Source organism: Barbus barbus (genome assembly GCF_936440315.1).
Source record: "Barbus barbus genome assembly, chromosome: 40".
In the NCBI taxonomy this organism is placed as follows: domain Eukaryota; kingdom Metazoa; phylum Chordata; class Actinopteri; order Cypriniformes; family Cyprinidae; genus Barbus; species Barbus barbus.
Genome location: NC_136718.1, coordinates 24862809 through 24875140, shown reverse-complemented (window position 1 = coordinate 24875140; position 12332 = coordinate 24862809). Strand labels below are relative to the sequence as shown.

The 12332-nt window shown below is 35.2% G+C and overlaps 1 protein-coding gene across 1 annotated transcript; it reads right to left on the bottom strand.

Moving 5' to 3' along the window:
* Positions 1-659: 659 nt before the first annotated feature.
* On the bottom strand, positions 660-11931 carry LOC306859889 (uncharacterized protein). The gene is made up of 6 exons (XM_079401286.1): positions 11879-11931; positions 8613-8753; positions 6891-7214; positions 6062-6216; positions 1781-1836; positions 660-1682 (listed from the first exon to the last, which is right to left on the bottom strand). Coding segments are annotated over exons 1-6 (786 nt in total). The 5' UTR covers positions 11880-11931; the 3' UTR covers positions 660-1573.
* Between the last annotated feature and the right edge of the window lie 401 nt (positions 11932-12332).

The following is a 12332-nucleotide window of genomic DNA, read 5'->3' as shown; positions in this document are numbered from 1 at the left end:
TGTGCCTGTCTGCAGCCAGATTCTTAAAGACAGATGTGGTTTTTCACTAGTCATCTTGAGGGAAAGCCATTTTCTGATCTTGTCATTAGTTGTGTCTGTCTTACACCAAGGATGCACCACATTGTCAAACTGAACCCTCTTAAATTACACCGTGACATTTACATTTATTCATTTAGCACATGGTTTTATCCAGAGCGACTTATAATTATTTTTTTTCACCTGGGTTTAGGGGTGTGGTGTGCAATATTGACAAAAAATTATTATTTTCTAGGATTTTATCAATAATAATAAGTAGACAATATATTGCTGAGTGTGTTATTGTGCTGGTACTTTAAGGACTACCGTGACTCCTGAAGTTTTTGATATCCTTCATATTCTGTGTGGTGGTCAGTTCACACTGAGAGAAATTAATCTTTTCCAATGAGTTTAAACTGATTTTTACATTTTATGGGCATTTTTACCTTTATAAAGCCATTTTTTTCTAAAAGTGTCCATTATTTTTGAGTCAAATTCTTACATTTAATCAATAAATTAGAATAATAAGACATCTGGCCTGTTACCAAGCAAATTAAATCAACACAGAAGCTGCATCTGAAATGGCATTTAGAGATAGATGCTGACAATAAATTGTGCACACAAATAAATAAAGAAAAATCTTACTTCTCCCCTTTAAATCTTTATTTTTAAATGAATACATTTGATAAATAACTTCTATATAAAATCTTAACATAACATCTGATAAATAACATGTATAACAAATAACTAATTGTGAAAAGAGAGCACTTGTGAAAATTTAAAGCTACAGTGTGCCTTACTACAACGCAACAACACAGTGTTTCAGCACAAGAAACAAAGACAAGAAATAAAATTGTAGTTAATACGTATCCAGATAATATTATGCATACTTGTGATGAAGAGTAAGTCACTGCATCTGATAGTTTGGCAAGTTCATTGGCCTCAAAGGATACATTCTAACTCTCAGTCCACATCTGATTGGAATCATCTAAATGACTGATTGTCTTTCATTTTCTGGACCATTTGCATTTGTTTCTATGGCAATAATGTTGAGCTGTCTAGTGTAGAAAGCTTCTAGCTGTTGTGGTGTGACAATGGTTGTGTCTGGTGTTCACACAGTTTTATATGATTGGATTCCAATCAGATATGGACACAAATCTGAGCTAGACCAAGAGTCTGATTAAGGCTATAGTGTTTGGAATGATATTTAGTATGTAATAGCCAATTACAGGTTTTGGCTGATAAAAGCAATTCTCTTTGTTTAAAAACAGCTGATAATCGGGGCGGCTGTATCCTGCCAGTCATGTGTTGTGTAGAATTAATGCAGTATTTAAAAAAGTTAAAGCCAGGGTTGCCAGGTCCATACTTTTCCCTTCTCTAAATATTATTTGCAATGGGCCTCCCATCCAATAATCGCAGAGAGCTTTGTTACTTCTGACAAGAAAAAGTCTCATCTTTCAAATTTTCCTGCAAGATTAAAAAAAAAAAAAAAAAAAAAAAAAAAAAAAAAAGTAATGCAGTTTTGACACCTCGGTTCAAGAGGCAGACGCTTACACACTCAGGTATCCACGAGCTGATCATCAGTGTCTTCTGTACATGCCTTAAACGAGACTGCTGCACAATCACTGCAATTACTTTTCCTATTATTTTTTTTTAAGATGCTGGGTCTGTAAAGAAAACAACAGAATACTGACTTTAGTGAGGCCCAACATGGCAAATATCCAGTGACCTGAGGAAATTCACAGATCAGCGAGGAGCTTCATACCTGGAAACAGCAGGGGTTTCTTTGGCTTCTTCAACATCAGCTAATGGCTCACGTTCCTGGCAGTCAACAGAAAAAAAGAAAGTTAAAAGATGCAAATCAAATAAAATGAAAAAAGGTGACTATAAGCTAAATGTATACACTCCAGGCATATACATTTAAACCAGGCTCTTTTAATTAACATTAAGCAACAAAACAAGCAAATAATTTAGTAATTAACATATTCAGATATACCACATTACTCTTAAACCGGTTCAAAAACAGGCAATCATTCTGCGTTTTACCATAAACTTTGATTAACTTTCATTCACTTGCTCCATACATTAACCATTAGGCCACGACCCATGATGTTTGAGTCAGACTTGAGTCACGGGTTCGAGTCGATTGTCAGTTACAGCGCTCTGTTCCACGGCGCCGCAGCATTGGCTGCCCACTGCTCCGGGTGTGTGTTCACTGTGTGTGTGTGTGTGAGAGAGAGAGAGAGTGTGTCTGTGTGTGTGTGTGTGTGTGTGTGTGTTAGTGATGCACGGATGAACTAAAGTGAATCCGCAGCTTCAAATAAATAATCCACCCGCACCGATATTTGGATCTGATTAGATAACCGCACACCACCCGCACCCGATCATCACATTCAGGGTTTGTACGGTCATGAAAAACCTGGAAAAATCATGGAATTTTAAAACGGCAATTTCTAGGCCTGGAAAATTTTTGAAAAATAATTAAACCCAGAAAGTTTTGGAAAAGTCATGGAAATGTATTTCACAATTCTCTGTATAATAGAATTGTTCATCAGGAACTGAATTTCGGTGCGGGATTGCGCATATAGGCTATCGCACAACTAATTTCTGCAGCTTTTGATTTTAAATTGTGCGTGCAATATAGCGTGTTGGTTAGATGATTAAATAAATCCACGCAAACCATCAGATCAAATCAGTCATTTGAAAACGTGAGGGATTCTTCTGTACCGCGTCTTCTCTCTTTAACTTTCTCTTCACATCGGCGCATCTAGTGCTGCGATACAACGATACTTTAGCTCGTGTTTCAGGACAGCTGACAGAATTGTAAATTGCCTAATCGGTCATTGTTGCATCGTCACAAAAATGTATTATTTTCACGTCTTTTTAAGCCATTCGGTACTCGCGCGCTCCAGAGGCGCTTTTCTGTGCGCTGTCATATCCAAAGCGCAAGTCGCTTGATCCATTCAGATGTGACACACAATTGTCATACAGTCGAGTGATATGAGAACATTAAAGGTTCTGTGGAGATGCTGGCTGAAAACAGCCACGACTATGAATTACACACATGGCACCTATTTAACTTGCAGACATTAACTCTGTACAAACTCTTGGCTGATGTTATTATTTTAAATATTGGGGAGTTGGAGAAGTTGTTTTTGTAGTTTCTACATGTTCAGTTTTTTATTTTTTTTATTACAAATTCCATAGTTTGTTATTATTATTTATTTTAAAAACCATATGGTAATGAGGTGGTTTTACTTGTTGTGACCACCATCATACTAACAGAGTTAAATTCTGGATTTCATGAACTATATTAAATTTAATAATAATAGCTTTAATAGCTTCTTTCTTTTTAAATATTTAAATAGTGTCTTATATAAATTGGGTGTTAAATATTTACTAATATTAAAGTTCTTAAAGGGATAGTTCACCCAAAAAATTAAAATGGTCATCATTTACTCACCATCATGTCATTCAAAATTTCAAGAAATTTCTGTATAGTATACAAAAAGTAGAATAGGTTATCAAAGGTTTGATAATATTCTACAAATGATCTTCTTGTGTGTTCCACAGAAGAAAGTAAGTCAGTCATGTTTGGAACAGCATGAGAGTGAGGAAATTATGACAGAATTGAATAGCAGTATCTGCATTTTAGCTTAAAATCATTGCTTTACTGTCACAAATGCATTATTAAGTTTATTATTAAGAATTCAGTAATATCTATCATTATTTGTTTCTGTCCTGTTTTATTTATTCATTTATTTACTCCAATTGAAGGCCCTATAACCCAGTAAATCATTCAGGAGGAACTCGTGGGCCGGATGGGACAGATTTGTCGAGGGCTGAATTTGAACCCCAGTCCAGCCTTGAGCACAGGTACAGCCTGCAGTAGACACCTATGCACGCGCTGCACGCATGACCAGTGCTTTGTGGTGGTCAATATACGGCCCGCAGACAGAACAGGTAGGTAGGTTTATTCTGACAGCAGAATAAAGATGGAGCAAACTGTGGATGCGCTGTCCTTGAAGAACGTTCAATTCAGTTTTGTTTATATTTTGCTTAGCCTATAATTTTAAATGACAGATGTCGATTTTTTTTTCTGCGACACTTTTCCTAGGCTACTGTGTTTACAGCAAGATATTAAACTAATTTAGTATTTTGACAAGACGAATAAAATGATAATATGCCATTTTTGTACAACCTACTTTTTTCCTGTTCGTATTGTGTTGTAAAGGTTAAACGATTTGTATCCGGAAAATAAGGAATACAATATTTGTACGTATTTATTTTTCTCTGTGACACGTTTTTTTCCTACTATGTTTTGTGTCTTGCCACATTTTGCTGTCAATAAAAGACTCTTGACAAGACGAATAAAAGCGCGGGGCACAAAGTAACGCAGAGTTAGTTGTAACACACGTTTTTTTTAAATATATTTCCACACATGCTAGCATAACCAAATTTACAGTATTTACTAGTTACCATATCAACATTATATAGAGAAAAAAAGTGCGCCAAAATTCAAAAGTCTTGTAAAGATATCACTGAACATTTATTTTACCATAGTAATATTATATTTCTGTCTTAAATACATTTTTAATCTCCGTTTTTATTACTAATTTAAAATTAGACCAATCTGATATTATTTTAATCTCCAATCTGTTATTTATCAGTTTAGATAGTTGTTTAATGCCTCTATAACTAGCAGAAGACACTAACCGGTTGTAGTAAATGGGGTAAGATGTAACGCTTCATTGTCAAACTCAAAAATCATATTATTTTTAATTATTAAAAAAGCCATTATTTTATTTAAAATAAATAATTATTTTATTTTACTGACAAAATATTTTAGTTTATCTTGTATATTTTTTTTCATAAGATCAGATAACATTTTAGGGTGTCATATGGTCATGTTACAATGTATCCCACCAACGGGGCATGTTGTCACATCTCACTTTAAATTTTTGAGGGTAAATAAAGAAAAACGTATACACTGTATTTATGAAACAAAGCGACATATTTGTAGCCTACTAGACAAGTGTGAAATTACTGTGGATAAAAAATTATACTCTGAACACTATGTGCATTTACACAATTTGAGAAAGTCAAAAAGTGTTACTTTGTGCCCCGCTCTCCTCCTACACTTTTATTTGTTAGCCTGTCTCGTTTTCTTTCAGGAAATTTAAATGTGTGATTCTGGAAACGAGATCTGAATTTAGCGGGAATGGTCGGGTCGGGAAGAAAGTTATTCAAAGCGGCAGCAGGTGAACAAAGAGTGAATATATCCCGGGAGCGGGACTAAAAACACAGTCCCGAGCAGACCTCTAGCTTGTGCTTAAGTGGCCAAATGATGTCAAAATGGTCGTCCTGACTAGTATCCTCATAAGCACTATCGGTTTTGTCTTCAGTTAATATAAACAGCTGCGAATGAAGACACATGTGTATATGGATCCGTGAAATAGGTCTTGTAACAGCAGCCTAATAAAGCTGTGCTGTCTGTAGTTAGTGTTAATCAAACAACAAAAGACAGAAAATCCCTCACTACTCTTGACTACATGTTTTGTTGAATAACTTACGGTTTATTCAATTCCTGTAACCTACTTAAAACACGTTCATATTTTAGAAATTAGTTAATATTTGCATCATTAATGAAAATGTCTTATCCATCTGCAAATAAACAGAATGCATTTTTTTTGCACCATCCGTGCATCTCTACTGTTTGTACACTTGGATGGGTTAAATGCAGAGCACAAATCCCGAGTATGGGTCACCATTGGCCACACGTCACTTCATAATTAATTGAATAATGGTGAATTAATAGCAAACTTATTTCTCCAAGCCACATAAATTCTTTAGAACAGAGAATAAACTAAAATATAAGGCCTTTAAAAAAATGCTTGGTGAATCACTCTATACGAGTCCTACAATTAGGAACAACATTTCCACTTTAGGAGCAACCTTTAGCCTCAAGATTTTAGTTGAATACAGCCCCAGATCATCTGCAGCGGTGCTCATTTCCATCAATAAAAGAATAAACATAAGTACTTGCCCTCCTGCAGAAATAAACGACCACCCCAGAGATGATGATGATGATGATGATGGCTGGAAGAATCAGTAAAGTGTTCAGCCGCTGGCGTTCAGAGGAGTTGGGAGGATTTGGGGTGGAGGTGTATAGTAGGGCTCTACTGGGGGAAAATGCTGGTTCTGTAAAAGACAACAAGGGTGCACTTACATTATTATGCTATTATATTATCATCATAAAGTCAGTGGCATGAAATGGTCAATAATATAATTTATTGCAAATATTTTTGGGTAATATATCACCAAACAAAAAACATATCTTAACAATCCTACTTCAGCAACTGCTACCATCTGCCACATCAAATATAATCATATTATACAAGTTTTTACTCTTTTCTAATCAATGTCTATGAAGGATATGTGTGCTTGCACAGGTTTTTACACAAATTATCCAAAACATTATGCGAGCAATAGTTTCTTTTCCAAATCACTACATAGATCATGAGGATTTCATGCTGTGGATCAAACAATGTGTCCTTATATCAGTTTAGATCACCTGAATGCTTTCACTAATAATTCTCTTCAACAGTGACTTTAAAAAAAAGAAAAAAGCATTTGTCTGTTTGGATTCCCAGTGTCTGCAGTTTTAAATCATGCTACTGTGTAAATGAAATAATTTCTTGTGAAAATGTTACAAATCATTCCGGCACAAGTAAGTGCCGGAATGATTAATTTAACATGAACTTAATTTTGACAACTTTTTAAGGAACAATCTTTACAAGTTGCATTATTTTTCTCATATTCCTGAATGTGGAACACTACAGGCAAACAGACACACATTATATTAAGATACTCACTTTTGACAACAAGTATAACTTTTATTTCAGACACCACCTTTCCCGTGATGATTTTTGCTTCATAGATGCCTGAGTTATTGAAGCTGGCATGCAGCAGAGTTAAGGTTCTTTGTTTGATGCTCAGTAAGACTCCAGGTGTTTCCACGACAGAACATGTCTCCCCGTGGGCGCAGAACTGCACAATCATACATGCTTTTTCCTCATATTCTCCTTTGAAAGTTATTCTCACTCGATTGGCGGTCTCCAGTTCAGCAGTGTCCAGGGGTATGATAACATTTTCTCCATTAGTTGCCTTCAATTTCAACTCAATCTCACACACAGCGACTGTTTGGGACAGAAAGTAAGAATTTATTATGGTTTAGATTAAAACAGTGTTTCTCAGGTTTTCTTCTTATGTATTTCAACAACCCCAACAGTAACATAAGTATTATATTTTTCATTTCAGTCTATGTTAGGGAGTCACTTCTGCTGTTGCTCTACAGGTGAGATGATGTTTAATCATTATGAGTTAAATCTTTGTTAAGTGCTGTTCAGATCACACTCCACTCACTTCATTCACGAGCTGACCATATCATCACAGAATAAATGCACTCAATTAAATGGTGAATTAACTGCCCTCAAAGCTCAAAGAACAGGCTACTTTTCATTTCAAATAAGATTTACAAATGACATGCGAGCACTATGGAGGAATTGTATTATTTATGACATTCCTTACTGTTGTATCCAAAGCTGCCTGTTAATTGGCACGTAATGTTAACGGGATCGTCCTGACTTTCTCCCGTCTGACATGTTTCTAACACCACATTTCAAGAGAGAAGCGTCTTTCAGAAAGTAAAGCGGCATCAAACACTAAATAAATATCGATAATATATATATTGGTCATATATTAGCCCAAATACGCAAATGTACATGATACATGTATCCAGGAAAAAAATCCGCAACCACAACCATCTTCTATTAGCCGATCCAAACTCTCAACCCACCTGAGAATACCAAGACGAACATGAAAACAAATCTCATCTCCAAGATTAGTTTTAAAACACTTAACATCTATACTACTTTATCAACATCGAGTCTCCTGAGTCCTGAGACAGCCGATCAGTCGAAGTAGCCGCAGACGAAGTGAAGATAGTTATTCCTAATGGTCGTGGACTGGATATGACTGATCGGGTGACAGCTTATATGTAGCTCTGTTAAAGCGTCATATGTAAATGAGAGGAGTTGGGTGACTGGGTGGATCGAAAGTCAGAGCTGTTTTTAAGGGCGTTCCCAGATGACTGGAAGGACTGTCTTTCTGTCTGTCGACTTCATTCACACCGATCAGATTTTGTGTTGGAGCAGTTTGTGATAGTTAGAAATATGCGAAAATTATTTTACTATTATCAGACATTCCTATTTGTGATTATTCCTGAGGCCAATTTCATAACTAACCAAACTGATATTCAGAAAAAAAATATTTACTTAATTTAGACCGTCGATGTGATCTTACCATATTGTATAGCCTATTTCTTAACCACTGTACATCAATTAAAAAAAAGTTACCCAGAGGTCCTTAGAGGACAAAATGACTGTCAAAAACGGTCATAAAATACATATCAATATTTTACCCGCATTCAAAGACCAGCATCAGCCCTGATCCTAACTACGTCATATTTTTTATTATTTATGTAACTACTTATTCCGTATGCTTAAGAAGTTAACAGAGTCAAATTCTTTACTTACTTGTATCTGCAAAGGTTACCAAACTGAAAAGCGTCGAGCGCAGTGAACATGGAGATTCTTGGGAGGCAATCTTGGTAACAGCACCAAGAAAGGCTGTTTCTGATTGGACAAGCGCATTGTTGAGTCGCTCTTGCCATTTCACTGAAAACGAAACTAAGTTGAGTCACTTTAGGCTGCGTGCCAGTCACTTATCTATATATAATCTCTATTATAGATCAGTGGTTCCAGTCCATTTTTTTATGCCATTCACGGTTAAAGGGTATATCTGGTATACAGATTCGTAGCTGGACATCCACACATCAATACGGCGTAATTTTTGTCACACTGCACAACAATAATTACTGTTTTTGCTTTATTGTTTAGGGTTGGGGTAAACGTTAATAAAACAATGGCTGTGTTCGAAATGGCATACTTGCTTACTGCATACTGCTTACTGCCCAGTACACAGTGTACACTGCCTACTATTTTTTAAAGAATAGTGTGTGAAACAGTATACCATAAGCAACAAATGTTTCAGAGTAGTATGCTTAATTGTCACATGACAAACACAAACATTAATTCAGTTCAGCTGTGAAGGTTGTTACCTTACAAACAAATGTGCTAACTATTCTTTTTACAAAGGCTTGTTATTAAGGCTTCATACTAGTAAACAATATTGGCCAACTGAACTTATTTCATAACTGAATAACTTTACATAGGCTATGGACTGAACTGAATGAGCTGTCTTTAACTGAACAATATTTTTGTGGAAAAAGTGATATAATCTAATTACACTAAGTGCAAATAATGATAAATTAAGTGTACACTAAAATAGCAGCATTTTCTTTAGCAACAGGTGTGTAAATAGTAGTTAGGTGGCAGATATTTATACTGTAGTACATTATAAAACAGTATGCAATAACATATTAGACAATAACATTTTAGAGTGTAAATTATCATAAATTTTATTTGATGAACGCCACTTTATTGGGACAAAAACCTACTAACAGCTAAGCACACTGTATTATTAATGTGGTGTTTAATCTCCACTTTTCAAATATTTACTTAATTTTTTATTGAAAATAAATGCCTTTCTGATCTGGTATGTGATGGGAAAGGAGTTGCACGAGTTTGACAAAAGCCGAAATCGAACTCGCATCAACAGCAGCTCGTATCTTTTACTCTCTGCGCCACTGATTCTACAGGAAGACACATGTCTTTTGCAGAGCTGTTTATCACTGTTTCTTTAAGAAAATTAAAGAGGGCCTTACTACATTCCCACATTTTTTTCATCTGTCCCCTTCAAACTTGTTCTAACTCGTATCATCTAGCAAGCTTCTCCTCTCTGAATTATATATTTTTTTACATCTCATAAGCTATGCTCCACATTTTCTGGAACATTATCATCACATTTATCTGCATTTTCCCATTAAAAACAGAGTTGATTTTAAACCAGTATGTCCAAGCCTTAATCTTGAAATAATCACTTCTTCTCTTCTGCATCTACCATATTTTGTAACCTATAGTCCTAAAACTATGATAATTTGCCCAAATCATAAAACTGTAAATGTTGTGCTGCATTCATGCACCCCCTAGGACTGGTAGAGCATTGTTACCATCTACTATCTAAACCTGTGTCAGGTAAAAGTGCTTTATACAGCTATAGATCCGTAAGTTTTAATTCAGACTTAGTTACATTTTAGATACCCATTCATACAAGTAATATTCCAGGAAAATTACATATGTCATGCATTTCATGTGTGCACATTATTCTTCTATTATATCATATTGATATTCGTACTGGTATTAAACTGCACAGCTTAATTGGTAAATTAATTTATCAGGGATGGAAATTCAACAAACAAACAAACACACACACACACACACACACATGTTGGTTTTTGTGGTTTATGGGGACTCTCCATAGGCGTAATGGTTTTTATACTGAACAAACTGTGTGTGCTATTGCCCTACACCAACCCTACACCTAAACTTAGTCCTCACAGGAGACTTTTTTGCATTTTTAGATTTTCAAAAAAACACCATTTAGTATGTTTTTTAAGCCTTTTGAATTACGGGGACATAGGCAGTGTCCTCGTGAACCACCTTCATATTGTAATACCTCTGTCATACCCATGTCATTATACACATTTGTGTCCTCATAAACCACATAAACATACACACACACACACACACACACGGTTATGCTTTCATTTGTGCACATAACTTGAATCGATCTATGGAGTGGTAATGTTTAGGCCTTTGACTGCTATATTTATATTTAACACCAGATGGCGCTGTTTTAAACACTCTCGAAGCTTAATTTTTTTTACAGTTTTTCCTCAGTTAAAAATGAAGAATTAAAGGGATAGTTCACCCAAAAATGAAAATTCTGTCATCATTTACTCACCCTTAAGTAGTTCCAAACCTGTATAAATTTCTTTGTTCTGCTGAAAACAAAGGAAGATATTCTGAAGAAAGCTTGTAACCAGACTGTTTTGAACTTCTCTGTTTCTCACATTCTTCAGAATATCTAGCTTTGTGTTCAGCAGAACAAAGACATTCATACAGGTTTGGAAATACTTGATGGTGAGTAAATGATGACAGAATTTTCATTTTTTGGTGAACTGTCCCTTTAACTCGCACTATCTGAGCCTGTATGCGAGCAAAAACAACAACTGCAGGGGCGGCCCCAGCTAGTCTTGTGAAGAAGTGAAGCGCCATTTCAGTTTCGATCACTGCATGATATGGTAGTCTTTTTGTACTGAGCAGTGCATGTTAAGACTTGCCATTGTATCTGACATTCCTGTTTGTGATATTCCAGCGGCCAATTTCATAAAACTGATATTCAGAAAAACTATTTACTTCATTTAGACCGTCGATGTGAGCTTGTATCGTATCCTGTTTCTTAACCATTGTGCAAAAAAAACTAGCTCAGAGGTCCTTAGAGGACAAAGATGTCAGAAAACAGTCATAAAAATACTACATATATCCACCTTTTCTCTGCTTTCACTGAAATTGTTTTACCAGCATAAGCCCTGATCCTATAGCTACAAAAAAAGTATTATATTTCAGGACTTTATCCCTTTTAAATGCCAGTTTGCTTACACAATGCTATTTTTTGGTGTTTTTCTTTAATGAAAACACACGCACATCAATTATTTTAATTGCGTATTATCATTAGCTATTAACCTAGCTCGTTTTTATTATTGATGTATATATTTATTCTGTATATTTTAGTAAGTTAACAGATTCAATATTCTCGGATGGTAAAATTCTTTACTTACTTGTGAGTACGACGGTACCAAAGCAAAAGAAGAACAAGTCGAAGAGGACAAATGTTTCGTGGGAGGGGAAGTAGCACAAGCAGGCTGTTGTAAGCTTCTGATTGGTTCCCAGGCGCAGATTTGAATCGCTCACGTCATGATTTAACTATAAATGTAGCCTTATATTCTGTGGCAGGATTAGTTTTTCATCTAGCAAAAAAAATAAATTATAATAATAAGGCTATACGTTTATTTGTTTAAAAAAATAAATAGTTCTAAGTGCTATTTTCTTTTGGTCTAAGTTTATCAGAAATATTAACTGGAGCAAAGTTTGGGTATTACCTAATAAACATCTCATTACAAATAAAATTAAAGAAATTTCATTTAAGATACTGCATAAATATGACCCTGATTTTTTAACCAGATTTATTGAAGATATAGATGTAAATTGTTCATTGTGTTCATGCACGACACC

Coding starts and splice junctions, on each gene's coding strand:
- LOC306859889 (XM_079401286.1), bottom strand. Junction 6,217..6,890: donor AGTTATACTTGTTGTCAAAA/GTGAGTATCTTA, acceptor TGTCTTTTACAG/AACCAGCATTTTCCCCCAGT. Junction 1,837..6,061: donor TCGTTTATTTCTGCAGGAGG/GCAAGTACTTAT, acceptor GTTGACTGCCAG/GAACGTGAGCCATTAGCTGA.